The following is a 26,106-nucleotide window of genomic DNA, read 5'->3' on the forward strand; positions in this document are numbered from 1 at the left end:
CGCTGCGGAGCTACTGCAGGATCCTGGCTGCTGGAGGGTGCAGGGCAGAGCTGAGCTGGGTGGGCAGGGGCAGAGCAGTCTCCTCCCATATTCCACCCCCCGGAGGACTCCCTCCATCCTGATTCCACGAGCTGCTGAGCAGGGACTTCGCTGCCCCCTTCCTGCCTATTCCCTGCCTTGCTGTAGAGCCCATGCTGCTTTCCTGGGACTTGGAGCCTCTAGGAGAAGCCAAGTACTGTAAGCAGGGGACCGTCCTGCTGTTTTTACACTGAACCATTTGTGGGTCAGAAAATTCATTTAGTAGCTCATAAGCTGCATTTAAGAAATGAAATAGAGAAGAAAATAATCAAGGTAAGTGTTTGGGGGAAGTCTGTTTCTCTGTGTGTGTATGTGGCTGTGGGTGTGCCTGAGCCGGCTTGATCCTAGTGAAAAGTGCATTTCTTCCTATGGTTTATGGTTAAAGGGGGGGCGGTGTTCCAAGGCAGCAGGTTGGTGCTGAGATCCTGGGTTCTGGATTCAGATCCACTCTGGCTTTCTGGGTGGGCTTGAGCCGCTGGTTTAGCCTCTCTGGGCGTTGGGTTCTGTGAAATGGGTTGGCAATGCCTGCCCCATCAGACTCTGGGACTGCGTGGGCTCAGATGGGCTGCCCTTCAAGACTGTTCCAGGGCTTTAGAAATGAGACTCTACTGTTCCTTTGTTGTGGGTATGGGGCCATTTGAGGGAAAGTGAGGAACTGAAGAAAATTGCAGTCTGATTTCTATACCCTACTCAGAGGGAAGTAGCCTCTTTTGGGAAAGGAGACGGCTTGTGTGAAGTGTGGAGGGTTGGCCAGCTCCAGGGACGGGAAAGCAGGCCGGCAGAAAACTCTGCAGCTCCGTGGGCTGGGCCCCCACCAGCAGTGCCTGGCACCATGAGTAACTGTCTGTGCGTGCCTGGGTGCCCCACACGGAAGAAGGGTGACGAATGAGATTACTGTTTATGTGCCAGCTGAAAGCCAGCCCAAAGGCTTCTCCACCCCCTGACTTGGAACCTGCAAGAGACCACTCGCTCCTATGAAGGGCTGAGTTTCCCTTGCTCATTAGAATCCGCGAAGCCCCTGCACTGATTAGCATTTGTCTAAAGATGAGCTTCCTAGGTGTTGAGTCACTTTCTGTGTAGTATCTTTCCAGTTTCTTAGCTGGGTGATAACATTGACATTGTAGTTTCTTCCTGCTTTGGGAGACCAGGGGCTGGGGGCACAGTGGGCTTTTTTTCCTCAGTGGGGGTTGAAGGACTAGTTGGCCTGGTAGAGCATCCTGCAGGTACAGGGGACCAGTCCAGGGCACCGCCTGCTGGCCCCTTCTGAAGTGGATTCTCTGAGACTTGGAATGTGGCTGAGCCTAGAGGTTGAGGGAGGTTGCTTAGAGGTGACCCTGATAACAGAGAAAGGGTGAGGTGCAAAGGAAAGGGGGTGCCCCATCCCATCTGTGGGATCCTGTGCAGGTTGCTTCATCTCTCAGAACCTCAGGTTTTTCACCTGTGGAGTGGAGGCTGCTGAGCCTGCTATTGAAAGAGAGAATGAATATCCAGAAGTGTGTCCAGGGAGTGGAGGACTCGTGAGAGATGTGGCTTGGTTTTTCCACCCTATGCTTTCCATTGGCGGGACACTTCTACCCCTAATGGGGACTTTGCCCTTCAAAGACCAAGGCTTTCTGGAGACCAGGGAGAGAAGGGATACTCCAGGAAAGGTGTAGTTTCCATCTGCAGGCATCTGACCTCAGGAAATGGTAGAAGGAAGAGCTGCCTGTGATCAGGACTGTGTGAAAAAGCAGGAAACTCTGTCCAGCTCAGGCAGCCAGAGCAGAGAGGCCATAAGATCTTCTTTTTCCCTTTCCTGTTTCTGTTCATGACATCACTACTCCAGAATCCAGCCTCCGAATCCCCCTATCCATCAACCTGTCCACCACCCATTACCCATCTGTCCACCCACTCATTCATTTATCTGTCTGCCTATTCACACTTCCATCTATCCATCTACTCTTGCACATCAGCCCTTCCATCAATCTTCCCCCATTCATCCACATACTCATCCATCTGTCTACTCATTCCCGCATTTATCTATTAACCTATTCATTCTTCATCCCATGAATCAACCCACCCACCAGCATCCCACCCACCTATCCAGTCATTTGCCTATACTCCCATCCGTTCATCTGTCTACTCACTCATCTGTCCACCTACATTTCACTTAACTACCCACTCACCTCTCTGTCCACCCACCTTCCCACCCATCCATCCATATAAGAAATCATTTTTGAAAGCCAAAAGGACTAGAAACTGAAGAACCTCTCAGAGTGGCCCCTATGACCATCTTCCCTTCTAACTAGTTATCTTGTCTACAGCTTCTTGCTGTTTCTTCTCTGGCTATGCCCGCTTCATGCCTAGATCCTGTCATGCCAAACTGATTTTAGTTCCCCAAGTACACGCCTCTCCCTCTTACATTTGCTGGGTTGCACACATTTTTCCATAGGGAGAGGTTCCCCTCTGCTCGGGCAGCTCTTCCTCCTAAGTGTAGCCCAACTGTCACTGCTCAGGACAGGCTTTTCTGACTAGGTGAGGCCATCTCCAATGACTCCATAAAATCCTGTGCTTTTTGTCTGAGTTTGTTTCTTTTGTTTTTTCTCTTCCCTTAGAAGTGTAAAGTAACTGGACTCTAGGGGTCAGTATTGAATATACTGCCTTCCATGTAATACACGTTCACTGAGCATTATATAAATGGAGACTTGGATGAATGAATGAACAGATAGATGGGTAGATGGGTGGTTGGACGATGGATGGACGGATGGATGGATGGATGGATGGATGGATGGGGGAGTGAGTGAGCTACTAAGTGGATAGGTGCATGATTAGAGAGCCATGGGAGCAGGGTATGAATGATGGTTAGATTCATGTTTCGAAGGACGGCGGTGAGGTGAGACCGGAAGCCTAACAGGATGCTGTTGCGCCTGTGTGGTTGGGCAGTGAGGGACATCTTGACTAAACCATCTTGAGAAAGCCAAAGAGGAGACCGATGTGGTGATTACTTAGGGGCTGAAAACGGTACAACTTAGTGCTGTGGATGAGGGTGATGGAAGAAACTGGCCAGACACCCAACATGAGCGATTGGGCAGGCAGAGTAACCGTTACGTCCAAGGACAGATAGGAGAAAATAATGGACCTGGCATGGGCCTCCCTGGGCAGCAGAAGCAGCTTATGCCATATCAGGCTGGGGAGAGGTCTGGGAATCATAGGAGTGTGATGGCATTGGAACCCTGCAGAAGGTGGCATCCACACACAGTGGGCATAGAGTGGAAAGAACACCCCGACACTGACTGTGCGTGGGAGAGGTGTCCCTGGCACCCACCAGACACTGCCACACGTGGCAGAGGCATTCCTATCTTCTAAACCTGGAGGTTCCCTGAGGTTTTTCTGCAGCCCTTTTCTTGTTTATCTCTTGGTCACTCATGTCTAGCCTGTTGTTGTGGACATTGTACCTGCTCCACAAATACTTGTCCCATGAAATCCTGAAATGCAGGGCTGTTGGGCAAGCTGCTTCATTTCTTTGGATGTCAGTTTCCTAACCTAAAATGTGGACAGTAACAGGGTTGTGAAAATGAGACAAGATGGCAGAAGTAAAATAGTCTGTAAGTAGTAAAAATATCTTGCAAATAAAAGATTATAAGCATTTGGACAGGTTCAGTTAGTAGTCCTTGAGATCTAGAATCTGTCTGAAAATGCCCCCCTTGGGCGAGTTTCAGTTCTGACCACAGCTCTGCTGGGTTTTAAGTTCCCCCTTGCCTCTGCCCCTCTTCCCCTGCCTTGGGAGCTTGTGCAGGACACGTGTGTAGAAGCTGGGCCCAAGCCCTCGCCTCTCCCCGTGCCTTGCCACTCTAAGTGTGGTCCAGGGCCCAGCAGTTCAGCAGAATCTCTGTCACCTAGGAGCTCCGTCCAAATGCAAATTCTTGAGCCCTCCCAGACTCACTGAGTTCAGAAATTGGAGAGAGCGATTGTGTAATGTTTTAACAAAGCTCCAAGGAATTTCAGTGCACCCAAGTTCAAGATCTACTGTTCGTTTTGTGCCAAAATGACCAAAGGATGTGCTTTAATCTAAGTATACCTGCTTGGCTCTGCAGACTCCAACATTTCTGACTTGGGTTACCAGATTTAGCTTACTGCTGGCCTAGGAAAGAGGAAGCTACAAACCATTGCCCCACCCCACTCCACACAGCCATGCACCTACCACTCGAAAACAACAGACTCGAGGTCCGGGTGACTCTCAGGGAATTTCCAAGACATGACAGCACATGCTTTCATGGTGGCTTCATTTGCCCTGTTTTGTTGGAACCTGTGAGCCTGTGCTAATGAATGGATTGTATCTTCCTGCCAGTGAATTTGACCTGGGCTACGGAACACTAGGCAAATGTGAGTGGGGACCCTCTGGGATCCATGCAGGAACCTATGCTTCCGTTGACATCTTCATAAGTGAGCCTGGTGAGTGAGCAGCCCCACAGGGTGGGTCCAATTCTGATTTAGCCAGCTGTGTGCAGCTGGGGGGGATCCCAGTCCTCGACATCACCAAAACATGTAGATGAAAGCCGATACACAAACAAAGCCCACGGACCCTGCTGATGCAAATGGAGTATCCATAATAGAAAGCAATAGGGTGGCTCCTCAGAAACTGAACACAGAACTTCCACAGGACCCAGCCATTCCAGTTCTGAGCGCACACCCTGAAGAACTGAAAGTGGGAACGGGAACAAGTCTTTGCATACCCGTGCAAATATTGCAAATACCCCAAAGTGGAAACAACCCAAAGTATCTACTGACAAATGAATAAACAAAAGTTGGCATGTGCATATAGTAGCATTTTATTCAGCCTTGAAAACAGAACATTCAGACACATGCTCCAACATGGACAGGTCTTGAAGACATTATACTCAATTTTATTTTATTTTTTTGGTACTGGGGATTCAACTCACAACCTTGCACTTGCCAGGCAGGTACTTACACGACTGAGCTAAATCCCCAGCTATATTCAATTTTAAAAGGCAGAATATAGGATAAATACTATATGATTACATAAAACATTTTATTCTATCTGGTTGAAGCTTATTCTGTCAGGCATCTTTCTTTGTTAAATTCTCAACAATATGAATTTTTCTCTAATTCAAATTAAGATTATCGTCTTTGATGCTCCTTTATTCTTTGGGGGGGGGGACTATGTTGTTCATCTTTACATCTGTCATTCGATGTGGCCCTGACACTGATGCCTAGGGGCAAGTGTCCTTATCTCTGTTTTCCAGGTGAGAAAACGAAGGCTCCCGAAAGGTGGGTGTTTGTAGAGCCCCATAGTGGTGAGCCTGGCCCGGTACTCACGTCTTTCATTCCCAGGCCCCATGAAGGAGAGGAGAGGTAGCGCCTGCTAAGGAGCAACCAAGAATCTGGGCTGGGCTCTGCAAGAAGCTTTTGTTTCCTGCCATAGCGCAGTAGGTTGTGGGCAAGGCCACAGCTCCTCCGAGGCTGTCTGGAGCGGTCCCCCGGAGGAGCTGTGGACTCAGACTTACCAGACCTAATTAATGCAGTCCCAGGAACAGGTAGGAAAAATGTGAGTGACGCTATTCCTGTGACCAGGAGTGGTGTGGCCCTCACCAATGTGTGTGGGTTGGAATGGGTGTTTACCTGGAGCCTCCCTTGGAGAGCTAGGTTCAGGCTGGGCTCATGCTTCTAAGATTTCCTGGGCTTACTTGTTGCAAATAGAGACCAGGAGAATACATAAAGAATAGGGAACATTTATAACAAAAGCCAGAGAAGGAACGGGGAACCGTAAGCCACATTCCAGGGTCTTTGTATGTGACTCATTTAGATATGCTATTTGCATTGTAATTGGTTGGTGAGTAGACTCTGCAAGAGGTGATTATATGGTGAATGTTTAAAGAAAAAATTTATTACAGTAAAGAGACATTGCCAATAATTTCCCTCAAAATAATCCCCCTCCTCTCTTCCAACACACTTATCTCATTGTTCCTGCCACTCTCTGAAGCCGTTCTGGAAAGTCCTCCTTCCTGAGCACCTTTCCAGGGTGTGATCAAGAGTACAGTGAACACTGCTGCCCAGTGTCATCCAGTGGAAAAGGTTGGCTCGTAAAAACATGGCGGTGTGTCCTTCTTCATTATAGTCACTGGAGTTGGCACCATGTGACTCCTGGCTCTTCCCCACAGTCAAAATGACCATCAAGGGTAAACACTGTGAATCAGTTCAGCACACTGAGGCAGCCACAGCCATGCAATTAAAGACACTCTTGAAAGAGCACTTCGAGAAGTGCTTCAGAAAATGGCAAGAAATGGGATAATGTGTTCCAGGTAAGGGGAGGTGTTTTAAGGGGGATTTTATTATCATAGTTTTTAAAAAAGATTTAAACATTTTCCACAGTTTTCAATCATACTTCATCAATGAAAGATGTGCAACAGATAGCAACATGCCTTACGTGCAGTAGGTGCTATATAAATGCTAGCTGTGATTGTTCTAAGACTTTCCCACCTTTGACTTGCAGGGCCTTGCCCACCACCAGTGATGCCCTGCCCTGGCTATAGCTTGAGCCACCTTCTGTAAACAACATGGCGGTGGAGAGTCCTTGAGCCCATGAAGGGTGAGGCCCCTTCCAGCCCAAAGATGAGGAATATCACTGCAAATAATGACTCACTGAGCTGTGACATTGACCACACCATCCACCAGACGCTGGCCCCCGTGGTCTACGTCACGGTGCTGGTGGTGGGCTTCCCGGCCAACTGTCTGTCCCTCTACTTCGGCTACCTGCAGATCAAGGCCCGGAATGAGCTGGGCGTGTACCTGTGCAACCTGACCGTGGCGGACCTCTTCTATATCTGCTCGCTCCCTTTCTGGCTGCAGTACGTGCTGCAGCATGACCACTGGTCCCATGGCGACCTGTCCTGCCAGGTGTGCGGCATCCTGCTGTACGAGAACATCTACATCAGCGTGGGCTTCCTCTGCTGCATCTCCATCGACCGCTACCTGGCCGTGGCACATCCCTTCCGCTTCCACCAGTTTCGTACCCTGAAGGCGGCTGTCTGTGTTAGCGTGGTCATCTGGGCCAAGGAGCTACTGAGCAACATCTTCTTCCTCATGCACGAGGAGGTCATCAAGGACAATGACCAACACCTCGTCTGCTTTGAGCACTACCCCATCAAGGCCTGGCAGCGCAGCATCAACTACTACCGCTTCCTGGTGGGCTTCCTCTTCCCCCTGTGCCTGCTGCTGGCCTCCTACCAGGGCATCCTGCAGGCTGTGCGCCGGAGCCACGGCACCCAGAAGAGCCGCAAGGACCAGATCCAGCGGCTGGTGCTCAGCACCGTGGTCATCTTCTTGGCCTGCTTCCTGCCCTACCACGTGCTGCTGCTGGTGCGCAGCGTCTGGGAGGTCAGCTGCGACTTCGCCAAAAGCATCTTCAATGCCTATCACTTCTCCCTACTCCTCACCAGCTTCAACTGTGTCGCCGACCCTGTGTTGTACTGCTTCGTCAGCGAGACCACGCACAGGGACCTGGCACGCCTGCGCGGGGCCTGCCTGGCCTTCCTCACCTGTGCCAGGACCAGCCGGGCTCGGGAAGCCTACCCGCTGGGTGGTGCCCCTGAGGCTTCTGAAAAAAGCGGGACCCAGGGCGAGGAGCCTGAGCTGCTAACTAAGCTCCACTCAGCCTTCAAGACCCCTAGCTCACCTGAAGTGGGAAGGTCCCCCATGGTCTAGCTGGGGTCACCTGTCATTGGGGATAGGTGAGGCCTGAGGCTTCAGCCCGCTGGCCTTGTGGTCCTGAGCTTGCACCTGGCTGCCTCCCTCTTTGACCTGAAGGTGCATCTTCTGCTGTAGGGATGGATGGGCTGGCCACAGCTGGAGCCTCTCTGGTCCCCGGAGGCCCACTCCTGCTCGCTGAGGCTGGTGGCACTGTCCAGGATAGAATGAACCCTGTCAGTTCCTGGGCATCCTCTGCTACCAGCTGTGCTGCTGGTGGGAGGGACCAGTGATTTGTCACTTCCAGGAAGCTTAGGAAGAGCAGCTGGGTGGGAGTGTACAGTTTGAGGACACAGAGGCTAGGAAGTGGGGAGATGCAGGTGGGGAAGTGGGTGTTCACCTGCCATTGCCTTCCAGTGTCACGGTTGTCACAGATGACACCTGTGCAAACGTACTGCTGTTACCATGAAGCTGCATGTTGCTATGAACATTCAAAGGCCACTCCACAATGGGGTAAGCAGGGAAGACTGGATGGGGAGAACGGTGGAAGAGGCATTTCTAGCACTGGGGTGGAAACAGGTATACCTCAGGAGTGCAGCAGGAGAGAAACCCCATCTCCAGCCAATATCACACTTTATGGGGAGAGGTGAGAAGATCCCCCAAGTCTGATGGCTAACGGCAGACAAAGTCCAGGGCTCCTGAGGAGATCCTGGGCTCCTTCCAACAGTCAGTTTATCCTTAACCAAGTTCTTGACACATCTCTGCTACTTAGCTTTCTGTCTCCATCTGCCCAAAAGTGCCAGATTTGGGGGTCTGGAGTGAGGATACACACGCACACATGGTGTGTGTGTGGGGGGATTAAAAATGCCAGGCTCTCCATGACAGCTGTTTGTCAAGACAAAGACAAGACTGAAATAAGGGTCATGTCTCTTCCCCAGCCCCTGCCACGCACACCATGGGGCATCTAGCATCCTAGATAGGACCACAGCATTATCACAGGATTCTCAGATACACCCAGACCAACAAAGCCCATGCATGTAGCCCACAGGCTTGCACCTAACCTCCACTTTGGCTGTGACCAAGAGAAGAGGTGGCCTGGAACTTACCTTTCCCGTTTCTCACCCAGGCTCCTCTGCCTGATATCCCACCTCACCTCCCCAGAGGTGGCAGTGGACCCATGAGTGTTTGAAGCCCAGGACCCAGATCACCAACTTTGTCCTGTCCTAGAAGGCTTTGTGCCTGGCCGTGTTGAGGTGTCCTTCCCACCTGCAGCACACCCACAGGTTTCTCCTGCTCTGTTCTGCAGTAAAGCTTCCTGCTCCCAGAGCGCCACTCTCTCAAACTGCTCTGGAGAGCAGCAGAGAAGACGCCTGGGGTTCTTCAACCTCATCTGCCTTGTTCAAAGCAAGGACTTGGCTTTGTTCTGTGCCAAGCACCACCCTGGCCTGGTGAACACACCAAGGCCCAGAGGAGCCACTTGCTGCCCCAGAAGACCACGTTCATGGAAATGCTAGTGCTTTAGACTTTCTGTATGGGGGCTGCAGCCAGCTCTGACTTCACAGGACATGTCCTCAAAGACCTGGGGTGTGAGCCCCTGCACACCAAGAGCTAGTGGTGGCTGAATGGTGGCGAGGGTTCAGTAGGGAGTAGGTGTTGGTTGGCATCAGTAGGACATTTCTGAAGTCTGCTAAGGCTGGGGTTTGGGAGGACAGGCAGAACTCGATCTTCAATCGTGCTTCTCTCTTCTTACCAACCTCCAGGAGGCTTATCCTTTAGCTGTGTCCCTTACTCCATATATCAGAGGAGCCCGGAGGCGGATAACCCAAGCTGGAGATGCCCTAGGAAGGGTGCGTATTGCGATCCCAGGCCTATACTTGGCTATGAAGCCCCATTCCAATTCCTTGTGGAATTGAGCCTCAAATGACCTGGGAGGTTCTCTTCTTTTTCCTGAAAGAAGAACCGGGATCTTGATGGGGCAGTAGCATTGGCTGAGCCCTCAAGTCTCTTTGTTCCATGGTATTTGTCCCTAATTTTGACCTTAAACACAGACGTTCTTGCTGGCATGGGCTGAGATGAGTCGAGAGCAGTTCTGTCCACTCTAAAGAAGTGTATTTTTGTATTGTCCTATCTTTTACACCAAGTGTACATGAGATGCATATGTGTGTTGTACTATGCAATGGATTTATGTAGCAAACTTCAGTCTGCAAATAAAGAAAAGTAACCAGCCACAGTGGGGTGTGCTGCATTATTTCTGCAGGAGGGGGTCTTCCAACAACCGGGACATCTATGGGGCCCTTGAAACTCTCAAAGCAATTATAAAAATCCTGGAATTGACCTCAGAGGAAACTCAGAACAATTGGAATATTTGCCTTTGGCCCTCCACATGTGGTTAAGGACAGAGCCCTGCAGGGAAGCAGGGCTTTATCTCTGCTAAGTGTCACCTTGTTCAGTATGTTTTTGCAAATCCACTCTTGGATTTAATTTCTGAGGACAGAGCCCAGCCTTACCATTTAGACAATGGTACTCTCTATCTTTGGCCACTTGATCCTTTTACCTGCTGTGTAGTGATTCTCAGATCAAAGGGGGCTCCATTAGACAATATCCTCCTTACCAGAGGAGAGACCCACAGCACAAAGACCCATGCATGGTTCTCTTTGGGGATTTCCTCAGTGGTGGGGTGTTGTCTGAGGAGGTCTACAATGGTTGGTCAGCCTCTCCAGGATGGAGGATCTTCTCAAGGTTGGAAGACAGTATGTTTATGACTAAGGATTAACCATATCCTGTTGAAATGTAAATTTGATTTTGGTTACTTAATCCTCCTGGAGTCCTGGACTATCCTGCAAGTCTAGATCTGTATTCTAAGGCTGAAGTAAAGACAGTACTGGGGATTAAGGCTCCTTGCTCTCCTACGGGTGTGGGTGGGAGAGAAAGTCCATCTGGTTTGGACTGAAGGTGGCAGAAACCATTAAGATTCCTTTCTTGTTTGCCAGTGTTGCTTAGTAAGGTGAGGACTCATCTTCCTGTATATATACACTGGTCTGTGGGCTGGCCAGAGAAGAGTGGGAGAAATCTTCAACACAAATACATTCTCCATCTGCTGTTTTCCTCAGCTGATACAACGAAGACAGAGCCAGAATCTGACCCTCTTGGATCCATACATTTTTTTGAAAACCCCCTTCTTGTGGCTGGTGATTCTGTAGACTTCAGTCCTGGAATTCATCTGGCATGATACTGGTCTTTGATGACATCTATCCTGGAATCATAGCGATGCTAGTGCTCTGGGGAAATACTGGAATTTCAATCCCATTTATTTTAATTTGACAACTACCATGGAATATTCATGCTGGAATGTACAGTGAGGTCATGCTATCTAACTCCCTGAAGTATTGCCTCTACATCCTCAAAAATGATGGCCCAGTCTCTCCACAAACACCACCAATGATAGATGACTCACTGCTATCCAAGACAAGTCATTCCAGGGATGGGCAGAAAATGTTAACTATTAGTGAGCCAAAGTAGAACCGTGTTACCCACTGTGTTACCTTAATTATGGCTCTGGAGGCAATGACCCTTCAAGTACAGTTGTTTGAAGACAACTCTCATGTCCCACTTTTCAGCATTAAACCTTCTGAGCAGTAGTGAGCCAAGGTGGATTATACTGTAGGTACAAATAAACGTTGCCCAAAGCACAGAGCCTTTTAAAAACAAGCAAATCTTTGGTGTAGCATAGTGGTAGAGTGAATATGATTAGGAGTTCAATCTTAGCTCAAAAAGTCAAAGCCAAATCAAACCAAACCCAATAAAAGTTTCTCACGTTCATTAGAGGCAGTTTTCTGGCAGGTCTTTTCCTAAGCAATGGCAGTGATTCACAATCCTTCCATGAAGAGCTTCCATCATTTTGGGGTCTTCCTATTCCATTGGTGAGATCGTAGCAACATGGCCCCAACCTAACTGCAAAGGAGTCTGGGAAATGTAGTTTTACTATACACGAAGGAAGAAGCAGAATTGTTAAGCATCTGGCCAGTCTTCGACATACATGTCCATTTAAGAGCTTTCACTTTCCTATACCTTTATTTGAACAAAATCTGCTTCTCCAATGTGCTACCTGGATCTGAAGTGAAACTAAGTTCGTCTGGCCCGCTCCACGGGAAAATGGGCCATTTTCCTCTCCACTCCTGCCAAGCAGATCATAGAGCTGACATATTGTGTTCTGGCAAATTTCTGGAAAGCCACATCTTCTCCATCCTGCTACAGAGCAATGAACTTCATTGTGGAGCCAGTGGATGCTGTGGGTAATGGGGAGGAAGTAGTGGATGCAATGGGCTGGACCAAGTTGGGGCTGGGGGTCAATTAGGGCCCACGCAATGAGAGGTGACCTCAAAGGAATGGGACTGGAGTATACCTTAGCCAGGGGAACTCAGGCTTCCTGCAGGCTCTGCTATGGAACATGCTATGTCAGTGTATCCAGGGTCCCCTGCTGCCCTTAAATTGCCACAGAACATTTTGCTCCAGGACTCCTTCCCCAACATTCCTGCAAATGCCCACAGATGCTCATATGTCCCACAAATCCATCCTGGTCAGCACCAGGCTCACCTCATCATTTCTTGTAAATCATCTTGTGACCCCATCACCAACTTCTCTAGCCTATGACCAGGCTCACTATCCCATCACAACATGGACACAAGCCCTTCCTCATGCATGGCACAGCTAGGACAAATTCGAGCAAAGGCAAGCAAAACTTTGCTAGGGGTCTGAGCAGAAATCATTTTGTGGAATGGAAAAGCTTTAAAATTGGATCCTGGAAAGCAGAATTCCCACGGTTGTTGGGCCAGACCTAGTCAGAGGTCTTCTTCTGACCCTCCTTTGCTCTGTGGCCCCTGCTGCAGGGCCCCAGGCCTGCCTCTCCCTGCAGGGAGCCTTCCGATGCCCCACTGAGTCTAGCATCCCTATTTCCAGCTTTCTCTGGACTCAGCTGGATCTCAATTTGTTTGTTTCCCAAACAAATTCATCTCTTCATGCAATTCTGCCCTCAGTGGGGACAATCTATTACATGGTTATGCCTCAGGCAGCTCACAGAATTCTGCTACCACTATTTCTTATGATTTGTGTCTTGATGCTCACCCCACAAAGCCTCATACTGTCAAGGGAAGTTGGCTTTTCAGAGGTGACTGAATCTAGAGTTTGTGACTGGTTCATTGTCTATTGCTGGGATTAGTGATGTGAGGATACACCTGTCCTAGGATGGTAACCTGCACACAATATGCATACAAAGGAAGAAAAAGAGGCTTGCTCTGCCCATTTTTTCATTTGCTGCTGTTGTATCTTCTGCCATTAACTGCTGCCCCTCTGCCATGCCACCTCGCCTTGGAGCCTGCTGATTATGGACTGAAACCTCTACAAACTGTGAGCTAAATAAACTTTTCTCTCTTTAACTTTGGGATTTGGGTAGTTTGTCCCAGAATGAAAAAAGTAACTAAGACAGAATTTGGGACCAGAGAAGTGGGATTGGGGCTGTGTATCATCTAACCATGTGGTTCAGGAGCCTTGGGAATTAACTTGGAAAGATTTTGAGAGATTGGCTGAAAATTTAGCCCCTGTATGTTGTAAACTGTATGGGAATCTGGTCAGAGCCTGGAAAATCAGAGTACTGCTGAAGTGTTGCCATTGAGGATGAAGCTCAGGAGGTTTCTATTGAGAAGGACTGCACTGGCTAATGGATCCCTGGTTTTGTATATTGTGCTTTGGCAGGAAGTTAGTCTGCATTTTGCCCATGTTAGAGATATTGCTTGGTGAGCAGCAGAAAATTTTCAATGTAGTCTACTCTTGGGATGGTAGCATGCTTCCTGAGAGCTTTTGGCCAGATCTATGTTTGAAATTAACAGCAAAGAGCCAGAAAGTTGATTTGAAGCATTTGGCCAGAGGGGAGGCTCCAGTGGAGCTGTGGATTGCAAGGATGAAACAGAGGAGAATGTGGCTGTTGAGAACAGGACAATGGAAAAAAGAACTAAGACCTTTCACCAGAAGGGATGAATGGATTTGAAATGCAGGAGATCCCTGATATTTAGTCTTGCCATGCTCTGTTGTTAAAAGTTAATGGGAAGCAAGAATTGTGATCATAAGAGCTCTTTTAAGATGATTTTAATGTAGTTAGATACGTTGGTGATCAGGTTAATTAATCAAAGTATTGTGGTTTTAACCTTGAGTTTTTATCACTCTTTGAATATTTTGCTTTTGATGCTGAAATGAGTACAATAAAATTATATATGTAGTTGTTATATTAATGTAAATCTGAGTAGACCAACACATGTTAATTTTTCAAAAATCTGCCACTAGAGACCATAGTTTAAGGAAATGTATCTGGTTATCACGTTGATCAGATTGTGGTGGATTAACTAATGGTGAACTCATAACACCCAGCTGAACTGAATCAACATGGTGCTGGGTGTGGAAGGCCCACCTGAGGATTGTTCCAACAGCATAAAAAGAGAACTAGAGACGAAGATGGTGCACTGTTGATTCTCCTAGAGAAGTTTGTGCTGGCTTTCCTCAGGAACTTGGCATTCTCATCACTGGAGAAGCTAGGGACCTTGTTGTTGCTGAGGATGGCTATGGTTCTTTTCATGGAGCACTTTTTCTTACTCTGAACATCACTTCTTGATGCCAGGGAAGATCTTTCAGCCTGCTGGCACAGATTTTCTTGCTTCTACCACTGACCTTTGCATCTTCCCAGCACAGATCCTTGAAAAAAACTTGCATGAGACATTGTTGTGGAGTCTAGGCCTCCAGTGGAAGATATTATCATAGGCTCTAGGTCTTTAGCTGGTCCCATGCGGGACATTGCTGTGGGATCCAGGCCCTTAGCTAGGTTCTTTGGGTCTCTACTGTGTGAACAGATCTCCTGCACTCTTTCGCATTTGACTCTTTGGGTGACTATTATAATCCTATAAATGATGTATCTTGTATTGTTTTCCTTGTAAACCCTGACTATACCAAAATTGGCATTAAGAGTGGGGTCAATGCTGTGACGTTGCCTGGCCACATGGCTTAAGAGCCTGGGAAACTAATTTGGAAAGGTTTTTAGAGACTGGCTGAAGAGACTATAAACTATATGGGAGCCTCTGGTCAGAGCCTGGAAAATCAGAGCACTGATAGAAAGGCTGCCATTTAGGATGAAGCTCAGGAGTCTTCTGTTGAAAAGAACTGCATTGACTGCTGGATCCCACATGGTGTGTTTTGAACTTTGGCAGGAAATTGTTCTGCAGTTTGCTTGTGTTTAGAAATATTGCCTGAGTGACAGAAAAATTTCAATGTAATCTACTGTCGGGACAGTGGCATTGTTACTGTTGAGAGATTTTAGCCAGGTCTATGTTGAGAATCAAGAGCACAGAGCCCAACAGAATGATTTAAAATGTGAATGTGGCCAAAGGGAAGCTCCAACAAAGCTGTGAACTGCAAAGATAGAGCAGAGGAAACCTTGATTACTGAGAAAAGAATACAAAAGGTTGGCCTGAAGACATCACAAGAAGCAGGAAGTCTCCATCCTTTATAGCCTCAAAACTGCAAAAGTGAAAGACTTTGCTTTAAGAAGAAAGTGCCCAGAGCACCAGGTTCCAGGATGGCAGTGGCCTACAGAATTTATTTTTCAGAGTTAGATTCACAGTGCTCAGTGATTCAGGCACTCAACTCCTGGCTACAACAAAAGAGAAAGGAAAACCTGGCTACTGCTCTAGCTGACAGCAGATCTTGGCATTATCCATGTGGTGCTGGTTTCAGATACAAACAGAATGCAAGTGTTGTGGGATTAAGAAAGCTTCTACCATGATTTCAGAAGGTCTGGGAGGCCAGTGTGTTCCTGAGAGAGCAATATGTGAAGCTATAAGGGTGAAGCCAGAGGTGCAGTGAAGACTCCAGAAGTTTGGAGAAGCCAGGAACATGGATTGTCTGAGGAAAACTGCAAAGATTGAGCAGAGTGGGGCTGAGAGAGGCCGTAGGAGCTACAACCTCCAGCAGTGCCATGGGGTGGAATCCCTCAAGTTCACATCTTGCCACAGATTGCCTCACATGCTGCACATGGAACTACAGGATTTAATGTTTGCCCTGCTGGATTTTGGAGTTCCTTTGGTCCCATTCCTATTTGTAACTTTTGGAATGAAAATGTTTATCATGTGCATCTGAATGTTGGAAGTGTTTTTTATTTGGACAGGGGCTCACAGTTAAAAATTTGCCTTATATTTCAGAAGAGACTTGGAACTTGGACTTTTCAGCAATGCTGAAACTGTTAGGATTTTGGCAACTCTTAGAGATGGACTAAATGCCTTTTGCATAAAGGGAGGTGCATGAATCTTGAGGGACCAGAGCTGGGATGTTATGTGTTGGGTTTGGATTTCTCCCCAAAGCCTCATGTAGTCAGGGGGACAAGTTTTCAGAGATGGCAGAAGCTAGAGTTTGTGATTGGTTCATTGTCTATTGCTGGGATTAGTGATCTGAATACTATACTTGCCCTAGGGTGGGTAGCCTGCATACAACATAAGGGAGGAAAAGAGGCTTGCTTGCTCCTTTTAGTCTGTGTTGCTTTTGTAACTTCTGCTGCCATGAACTGTTGCCCCTCTGCCACACCACCATGCCATGCAGCCAGCTGATTATGAACTGAAACCTTTACAAACTATGAACTAAGCAAACCTCTCCCTCTTCAACTTTGGGCATCAGACACTTTGTCCCTGCAACATGAAAAATAACTGAGACAGTCGTGCAAAAACAAAGGTGCATTCCTGTCTTTCCTCTTAAATATGAGTCAGAAGAATGCTGGCATCTTTTCTGTAGTAATGGCTTCTTTCTTATTGCCATCAGGATTTCAAAAATGTCAGGATGTCATCTTCATCAAAGGCCTCTGTGTCATGGAACTCTGCAGTCGCAAATCAGGAATCAAAAATTGTAACTGGATGAGTCCTAGTAAAGCTGCAGGTGGGCTCCATGAGCTGTGAGGTCACAGGTGCAGGACCAGGTGCTCATTTGAGGAGTAAAGCCTGATGCCACTGATACATGCACATGCTCTGCAGGTGGGAATCCCTGCCAAAGTGATAAGGCAGAGACCTCACCCCATTATACTTCAACTCAGGCCTCAGCACACCCCTGTGAAGGAAGAACTGGAAAATAACTCTAGAACCACTTTACTATACTTATGTTTTATTAGAGTATAAAATGTTACAGTTTATTTTTATACTATGTTCATTCTTCAAACTCCTTTTTTAAAAAAAAATCAAACTAAACTAAGCATGGCATCTCATGCCTGTAATCCCAGCTACTCAGGAGGCAGGAGGATTGCAATGTAAAGTTCGGCTGTAGTAATTTAGCAAGGCTGTGTTTCAAAATAAAATAAAAATGGTTAGGAGTGCAGCGCTGTGGTAGAGGGATTGTCCAACATGCTTGAGACTCTAGGTTCATTGCCCAGTGATGAAAAAGAACCAAAAAACAAACTAGACACATTTTAGGAATTGAAATAAAGTAAGCCTGACAAACAGTAGAGCCTGAGCTGGGTCTGGCCCATCCGGATGAATCAGCTGTCGCTCAGCAGGGTACCTACCACACAAGATGCTGTCCTGGTGCAAGATCTAGGAGTGGAATAGGGCATAGTCAATGCTTCAGCTTCTGATTCTGTTGGAAAACGTGCAGTGGGAGTTTATGAAAGAGACCAGGACATGCTGACTAGGACGACTGCGTATCCCCTGAAGCTCTGGTCAGTTTGATCCCACGTTGGACTCCAGGGCTGCAGGTGCCCACCAAGGCTGGGAGGTGCAAGTGTCCAGCTTGTGCTTGTGCTTGGGCTTCTGCTGAGTGGGTGAGGAGGAGGTGGAAGGAGGGGTTGATGGGACATGAAGACAAGAAGGGAGGCAACTTCTGGAGAGATCATTTGCCTGAGTAAACAAAAGGCAGATTGAGAAAGAAGGCCTTTCAAAGCTATAAATGTTTTGGTGATGCTGAGTAAACCTTCCACAAAGGCCAAATATTTTGTAAGTACACACTCCATGTCTGTGCATTTTACCCTTTCTTGGCCTAAAGGATTATTCCTGGCCTTGGTGAGACCTATTCTCATGCTCTGCCTACTGATTAATTGCTGTCTGTGTAAGTGACAGGCAAGAAGGCCCTCAGGATGAACACAGCGGCTGCCTGAATGAGCCCCCATGAAGGGGGCTGAATGCCCCTACAGCATCAAACACACAGCACAAATTCCAAGCCCCATAGAAGAGTCTCTGGGCCGCACCATCAGCCCTATGTGGCTGTTTCCTCCCGGTAAGAGCACAGGGAGTGAGTATACTGCTCCCCCAGGGCCAGTGTTGGTTTGCAAGGCTGCTGTGATAAGAAGCTGAGGCTCTTGGGGAGCTCCTGCCTCTGTATAGGCCTGACTGTCACGCAGGAACCTTGCACATTCTTAACACGGTCAGTCACATGTGCCCCTCGGTGATGTCCGCTAGCTTCTGGATCATCTCGGCATGGACTCCAGGGAAGGGCAGCCCATCCACCTCCATGCCCATGATGCCTGAGACTCCACTTCGGACCTTGTGCTGTACTAGGATGCCCAACGTTTTTCTTCCTGAAAAAATAAAATAAGACAGGTAGAAGTTGTGGAGGGTGATGGAAAAGCAAGAAACACATCTGCAATTAAAGAAAGCGTTTGACTTGAAGTGTCTCTTTGAGAAGTAAAGTTTCTTTGTCATTTCAGTTACTTAGGAAGGTGGAGCCGAAAGATCACAAGTTCAAGACCAGCCTGGGCAACTTAGCAAGACACAAGTTTCAAGAGAAAATTTAAGAAAAGGCAGCAGAATGTAGCTCAGCGTTTGCTTAGCATGTACAAGGCCCTGGGCTCAATCTCCATATTTAATAAAATATTTATTAAATTATTAAATCCATAATTTAATAAAAATATCAAATTTTTAAAATGAAAAATACTCATGTCACTGGAAGGCTTACAATGAAAAGTAAACCTGTATCATGCCTCACTGGTCCCCAAATCCACTTTCCACAAGTCCCCACTCACACAGGTCAGGCTGTTCCTTCAAGTGGTCACCTTCATGTCACCAAATCCTGTGCTCATATGGAGACCTGCATTTTCTTGCAAACACTGAAGATTCATCCTCCAGCAGGGGTTTTATAGGCCATACCAACCCGGCCCTGCCCAGCCCTGCCCAGCTTTGGATGATCCACCAGAAGAGGCCCTCATTCCCCCAGACCCTACCCTGAGGCTCCCGCATGGGCCAAATTCTGCCACTGTCACTATCTAGATGTTGCCCAGTCTGAATAAGACAGCAACCAAAAGGAGAAAAGCCCTGGAGAAAGCCAGATTCCTGGATCCAGAAGCGGGGTAGCTTTGGGGCCAGACAGATCCTGGCAGGTGTTTGGAGAGCTGTGTCTTGGGGTCCTCTCCTATAAAAATGGGGATGTAGCCAGTAATGACAGCAATGTCCTCTTCAGAGGCCGTGGCAAGGATTCACTGTGCCAGTGGAGGTAAAGACTAGCATGGCCCTCGGCACACGGTAGGAGGCTGAAAATGATTACTAAAGGTGGGGCTGGGGCTCAGGGTTTTCCTTCTTTTGACTCACTTGGTGGTTAGGGGGGGAAAGATTTGATCTTCCATCTCCCTTTTTCCTATTCTCTCCACAAATAAGATCCCCAAAACTTAGCTGCCTAAGCCCCCAGTGCATCTGTCCTTGGTGGGACAGCCAGGTCCCTCTGAGGAAAGTGGCTCTCAGAAGGCATCAGGCAGGAGGAGCAGAGGTCAAACACATCCTCCCCTCCTCCTCCACAGGCAGAGGCAAAGGTGAGACAGGAGGCCAGAGGGCAGGAGGGCTGGGCGAGAAGGCTCTCCCCTTCCTGGAAAGGCATTTTCTCATCTGTTCATTGTCTGTCAGTTTTATCCAGCACCTACAGGGCCAGATCCTGATCTAGAGATACATGAGTGAGAGTGACAGAGCCCTGCCCCCAGGAGTTCCCATCTAGATGAGTAACTGGTTAGTCATAGCACATAGGGGGTCACAGCAGAGAAGGGGGACACCCAGTGCAGCTTATGGTGGTCTAGGGAAAACTTTATGGTGGAGAAGTATTATGGACTGAATATTTGTGCTCCTCAAAATCAATACAGTGGATCCCTAATCCTCAATGCAATAATATTTGACCTTTTTTATTTTTTTGTACAAGGAATCAAACTCAGAACCTCACACTTGCCAGGCAGCCGCTGTGCTGATGAGTTATATCCACAGCCCACTGTGATAGTATTTGCAACTAAAGTCTTAGAGAGGAACTGAGATTAAGATCAGGTCATAAAGGTAGGCCTTCGTGATGGGATTAGTGCCCTTAGAAGAAGAGTGACCAGAGCTGTCTTTGAAGGCGATCACTTCTAAGCCAGAAAGACAGTCCAAGAATTAAACCTCCCAGGGCTAGTGGATGGTGAGGAGGTGAACAAAAGTATCAGGGGCGAAGGGACATGAAGGCCAGAGGGGAGGCAATGGTTGGAGTCAACCTCAACGCTGGACTTGCCAGACTTTAGAACTCTGAGATCTAATGTCATTGAAGCCACAACAGTCTACCATGTTTTGTTCTAGCTCCTTGAGATGACTAAGATGAGAGGCAAAGAGGGTCAGAGATAATGAAAGATAAAAGATAAAGAGGCCAGTGGGCCTCGAGGACACTCACAAAAACTCTAAAATAATGAATGAATAGTTACCAAACATTGGCAAATGTCGCCTGGATCAGCTGGCCGGAAAGCCTGAGTTTCCATTTCTGCTCTGGGGGCCAGGGTGGGTGTTCCCTTGTGAAGGGAGGCCCAAGGGCATTCCCACTTTCCCACATGAGCTCACGGCCCAGTAGCCACTTCCCGGGGGCTGCCCAGCCCAAAATGGTATTTCCCGCCCTTTGTCTTGGCTTTATTTCTCCACTTCTCTTTCCTGTTGGTCGCATCCTCTCTTTATAGGGAAATGCATCTCCGATTGTGGGACCATTTTCTTCAAGGCTGCTGCCTAGCTCAACATCCTCATCCTTCTGTGACCCAGGGAGGACTTAGGTGGGGCCTGGGGGGTCCTCAGCGTGCATGTCACCAGCCAACAGGTTAGGAACTGGCCGTCACTCAGCCTCTGAGGGTCAGGCACTGCTGGGCTAACAGCTACTCCCTGCACATTTCCAGGAATCACTGAAGGCCACCCCATCTTCTAAGAAGTCACATAGGGGTGATGGTGATTGGGAAAGAGGGCTGAGGCAGGAGCAGCTACCTAGTTCAGGTAGAGAGAAGCATTGGAGCAGAGCAGGGGACAGAGGACCATGGTAAGGCTGTGTGGACAGGAATTGGGGCTTGATTTGATGTAGATGGAGAAAGAGGCCCCAGGGAGACTTGTGGGCCTAGAGATTGTATGTAGGCACCTGCTATTAATTCTTACTGGGCTGGTATTTATGGGATGTGGTACTACTCTAAAACGAGCTGAAAATCTGGGTGTGCATTTATAGTCCCAGCTACTTGGGAAGCTGATGGGGAGGACTGTTCAAACTCAGGGGTGTGAGAATGACCTGATCATGGGTGTATGCTACTGGATTAGTCCACTGATTGGCTTAGCATAGTTCTGGGTGTGGGTGGCACCAACCAATAGGCTTGGAGCATGGAAGTAATGAGAAGGGAAAGAAGTCACACTGCTTCCTGCCTGCCTTGCCATGAATTGCTCCTCCTCTGTCACGTCTCTGTGCCTTGAAGCCATTCAGCTATGGACCAAAACCTCTACAAACTACGAGCTAAAATAAAACTTTCCTCCTTTAACTTGTGGGTGTTAGGTATTTTATCCCAGCTGGGAGAAAGTAACTAAGACAGAAGTGGAGTGGGATATGGGGCCTCCTGGAAAGTTGATCTTGGTGGCAGTTGCATGGGTATATATGCCTTAGTCATTTTCTCATTATAGACACCCATAATTTAAAGGAGGAAAGGTTTATTTTGGCTCACGTCTTTTAGAGGCAGCTGGTTCTAGGGCAGAAGAGGTAAGGAGGTGGGGTCTGCTGCAGAGAGGAGCTGGTTGTATTCTGGTGGCCAGGAAGCAGAGAGAGATGCGAGCAGCTAGGGAGGGAGACACTGCCAGGCCAGTCCTCAGTGACCCTCCTCTTCTGGTCAAGCCACACCACCCAACACCAAGCCTGCCCTAATGCCTGAAAAATCCAATCACCCTCCACAAACTCGGCCTCTGAGTGTGTGAGGCTTTGTGGGGAGGGGGAAATCTAGACATAATCCATAACAGCATACGTGTGTAAATATTTATCAAACTAGTTATACTTTAAACAAAGTTATAAGAAATAATGGGGTGGGATGTTCCTTCCTTCCACCCATCCCTCCATCCAGCACATTCTGAGAGCCTTCCCTGAGCCAGGCCCTGATGTAGCATAGTGACAACTAAGCCATCATTTGTTCCTACAAGAACCCTCGCTCCTTCCCTCTGCCTGGGCAAGTGAGTGAAGGGATCCTCTTCTGTTCTTGGCTGTGAGAAGGTGGAATCTTCCCAGCGGAAGGGATGAAGGGCGGAGCCGGGCTCTGGAAGTCCACACATCTGTGTTCACTCACCATGGATGAGAGCAAAGGGGTTGAACCCTGGCCAGAGCTTTGAGCCCCTTTCAAGGCAGATCTGCTGTACACAGCCTCAGCAGCTGAGCAACAAATCCCTGTCTGCTGGGCTGAAGTGGGAAGTCCACAAAACCTTCCCTGATGTTTATACCGTAAACCCCACTTTCCATAGTGTCCGTCATTGCCCAGGATGCTTCCTTTTCTTGACTCACTCCACCTTGGGTGAAGGCACTGAGTTCAAGTCTCAAAACTACAAGAAAAAAAAAAAGCATGTGAACTATCATGGTAGCACACATCTATAATCGCAGTACTTGGGAGGCTGAGGCAGGAGGGTTCAGAATTTGGTGTCAGCCTGAGCTACACAGCAAAATCTTACCTAAAAAAATACAACTGAATCTGTGCCAGGTGTGGTGGTACACACGGTGTAACTACAACCCTCTGTGAGGCTGAGGCAAAGGATCACGGGTTTGAGGCCAGCCTGAGCAACTTAGTAAGATCCTGTCTCAAAACAAAATTTTAAAGAGGGTTAGGGATGTGGCACAATGACAGAGAACTTGCCTGGCATGAGTGGGGCCCTGGGTCCTATCCCCAGAACACACATACACACAATGATTCCTGCACTGAACATTCACCAACTTTTCCGTGTCATACTTCCCTAAACAAGATAGTGTACCAATCATTTGCCCTGCCTTTATATTGTGCTAAGTATCAAATGTCACCTTGCAAGGATTTAAAGTGCACGAGAGAGTGTGTGGCCCTATGACCTGGCGTGGATGATGACCAGGCAGAGCTGGCCTGGCTGACCCTGGTGGTGGCTCCTGTATGGCTGAGTCAATCTGGCTCCAGTCTCATCCTTGGAGGACCCCAGGTCCTCGCACCCCAAGCCCTTGGCCCCCCAAGGTGAGGAATATGTAGCTCCACAGCCCCAGGCGCTGGGTCCTTATGCACCTGAACCGGGGGAAGAAGGCATCCGCTGGCAGTCCCATCCCCTGCCCTCCTCACTCTGTGACTGCCAGCATTCACTCTGCACTCAAGATGAGCCCAAGCCTCTGCCTGTCCTCAGGGAGGAGCCCTTGGGCCGGGCAGAGTGGGCAGGGGTGCCCTGCCTAGTGGCGGCCACTCCTGCCAGTCACTATCAGACCCCTGAGACCTCCCTTCTGCTTACAGGAAACTGAGCAGAGATGAAGAACATTTCTCTGCCTGAGCAATCAAGCTTTGTCCCCAGCTCAGGCCATGGCTCTACCTAGCATCTCTGATGACATGGGGATCCCCATGGAGTGACCTGCTAAACTCTAGTGTGACGATTCTGGTTATTTCCCCCTGCACCTCTGCTTAGTCTTGCTGTCTGGACAGTCCTCGCTACCCTTCCTGCCCGGGTCACCCCTCATGTCCCCAAGACCCAGCTCAGGGCCCCCTGCTCCAGGCAGCCTTCTCTGATTGGACTCCATGTGTTCGATGTGCCCACTCAGAGCTCGCAGGGCGCACTCCACCCTGGTTCCTAGTGTCCTGCCCTGTGTCCCTCCCCAGTGGTCCCCAAGTTCCCTTCATTAGGGTCCTGTCTGACCCTTCACTATCACCCAGCCTGTACCTGGCACAAGGAGGGGTCTGCTTCTGCTTTTAAAACCTGCCTATCTGTTCGCCTCGTGAGGGTGCTGCATTGTTCATTACTAATCATGGACTAGCTGGAAACTTTCCATCCCTGGAGGGCACGTGTGGACTGAGGTGCGCCTCGAGCTTTTGTGTCCCTGTGAGTCAGGAGCCATGTGGGAGGCAGCCCTGAGGGCTTTTTTTCCAGTTCAGATTCAGGAAGTGAAAAAAAAGCACACAGGACCATTTCCCCCTGAAAATGTCACTGCTGCAGCTGCCTGGCCTGGGCACCTCTCCATCCCACAGCCCTCTGGCACCCTCAAGGGCTGGGAAACTTCTGAGCCACATTGGAAAAGCCCAGAGCCTGGGGTCAGACAGATTCAGGTCTCAGCTCTGCCTCTTTTCCGGGTGGTCCTGTCCCCAGCTCCGGCCTCTGTAGTATAGACATGGTAGCATTAATCAGGGAAATATTTGAATTAATCAGGGCAAGGCAAGAGGAAGAGGAGACAGAAGCAGAGAGGAAAAGACAGCAGCAAAGAGAGACAGAGGAGAGGCAGCCAGGTTGGGGAGGCTTGTAAGAAATGAGAGGCGTGGACCTCACCATCTCCTGTCCCATCTCAGGGGCCCTCTGCTGAGCTCAGCGCCCAGGAAGCCCCTCCCTGGAGGAGCACCTCCTCATCTCCCCAGACCAAGCCTCTTGCAGGCCCTGGAAACCACCCTCTAAGCCAGGGGGTCTCTAAGCATGTCCTGCGGGAGCATCTGAGGCTGGGCTGGGAATGTGGACTCTGTCCCGCTCCTGCAGCAGGAGGTGCGGAAATGACTCCCTTGGGTCTAGAATTTGTGTCTAGTGAAGCCGTGCATTCATTCCCTGCTTCAGCAAGGACCTCCCAGTACCTGTCACGGGCTCCCTCGGCTCATGGCTGGGAAAGCAGGTACAGGGTAAGGTGGGGCTGCCGATCTCCAGGAGTTTGTTTTTTATTGTTTACCCATCCATGGCTTTTTGAGAAACAAGCCTGGGATAGTGGAGCCATAGGCAGGACACAGGTCCTGAGACTGGCTCAGACTGGTTGGGAGCGGTGCTGGGATCAGCAGACCAGCCTCATCCAACCCAGGAACCTGTCCCGATCCTTGACTGAGGGACCCTGAGTCCCAGGGCGCCCTCCTGGCGGGCCAACAAGCTCTTCCTTACGGAACTGGCACAGCTCCTGGCTCTGCTGCCGCTTGGGCTGTTTTTGCCCCTCACGTGGCTGAGCGGTTGTGTGTCACCTGTGCGCAGAAACGCAGCTGGTGTGGTACAGGAGGCCCCGGGCCCCCCAAACCTGCGACTTTCAGATCAGGCACCCCCTGGCCTTCCACCGGGTTGCTGCCCTCCCAGGTGAAGTCACACCTGACCCCAGATTTCAAAGTAAAGTCAGGGCTACGCCCCAGTTTCTTTTTAAAATAACTTCACTGTGATGTCTGTGATACACAGTTTCCATTTGTTTTGGGGAACTGGTAGCCATGTGTATTACATCTTGATCATTTTTGACCCCTTCCTCCCTCTCCCCTAGCTTCCCCCTCTTCCTCCCTCTAATTCCTTTCCATCTCTGAAACATCTGCCTTCATTTCTTACCACGTTTCTTTTACTCTTGACTTATATTTTGGGTTTCTCATATTAAAAGGAAACATGCGCTATTTAACTTTCTGTGTCTGACTTTTTTCAGTTAACACAACAGGCTCAAGGTCCGTTCATTTTCCTGTAAATGGAGTGAGTTCACTCTCTTTTTTTTTTTTTTTTTTGGTCTTTTTCCTTTTTATCGGTACCAGGGATCAAACTCACAACTGCCTGCTTGCAAGGCAGGCGCTTATGCCGCTGAGCTAAACCTCCAGCACCTGGAGTGAGTTCATTCTTCACGACCTAATAATATTCTGCTGTGTGTAAATGGAATCTTCTAGCAGTTTCAGCGTTTCTGGCTTTTTGTTTTGCTTTGTTTTTTGTTTGTCTTTTTGAGACGGGGTTGCACTATACACTTCAGGCTGGCCTTGGAAATGCATTTATATAACCATGGGCATGCATATGTTAAAGTACAGCTGGGTCAAATGGAATTTCTGTGGTTTTTTTCAAGAATGTCTATACTGATTTCCATAGTAGTTGTACTAACTTACATTCACACCAACAGGGGAGAAGGGTTCTTTCC

General features: G+C 48.7%; 2 protein-coding genes across 3 annotated transcripts in view; one reads left to right on the forward strand and one right to left on the reverse strand.

Moving 5' to 3' along the window:
• Nucleotides 1-168: 168 nt before the first annotated feature.
• Gpr68 (G protein-coupled receptor 68) lies at nucleotides 169-9,991 on the forward strand. Of its 2 annotated transcripts, XM_013155255.3 has the most exons (3): nucleotides 186-351; nucleotides 4,406-4,509; nucleotides 6,569-9,991. In XM_013155255.3, exon 3 carries the CDS (start codon nucleotides 6,658-6,660, stop codon nucleotides 7,777-7,779), a length of 1,122 nt encoding a protein of 373 aa, XP_013010709.1. In that variant the 5' UTR covers nucleotides 186-351; nucleotides 4,406-4,509; nucleotides 6,569-6,657; the 3' UTR covers nucleotides 7,780-9,991. The 2 variants fall into 2 exon arrangements, with proteins under 2 accessions (XP_005004925.1, XP_013010709.1); XM_005004868.4 differs by lacking the exon at nucleotides 4,406-4,509 and having other exon boundaries at nucleotides 169-351.
• Nucleotides 9,992-16,927: 6,936 nt separating this feature from the next.
• Nucleotides 16,928-26,106, reverse strand: part of Dglucy (D-glutamate cyclase) — a 53,891-nt gene continuing 44,712 nt past the window's right edge. The window contains 1 exon segment of the mRNA XM_013155188.3: nucleotides 16,928-18,345. Coding sequence (XP_013010642.3) covers nucleotides 18,201-18,345 — 145 coding nt within the window. The 3' untranslated portion in view covers nucleotides 16,928-18,200.

The sequence above is a fragment of the Cavia porcellus genome, unplaced genomic scaffold (genome assembly GCF_034190915.1).
Source record: "Cavia porcellus strain 051 isolate PalLab524CR breed Dunkin Hartley unplaced genomic scaffold, mCavPor4.1 scaffold_31, whole genome shotgun sequence".
Classification (NCBI taxonomy): Eukaryota; Metazoa; Chordata; class Mammalia; order Rodentia; family Caviidae; genus Cavia; species Cavia porcellus.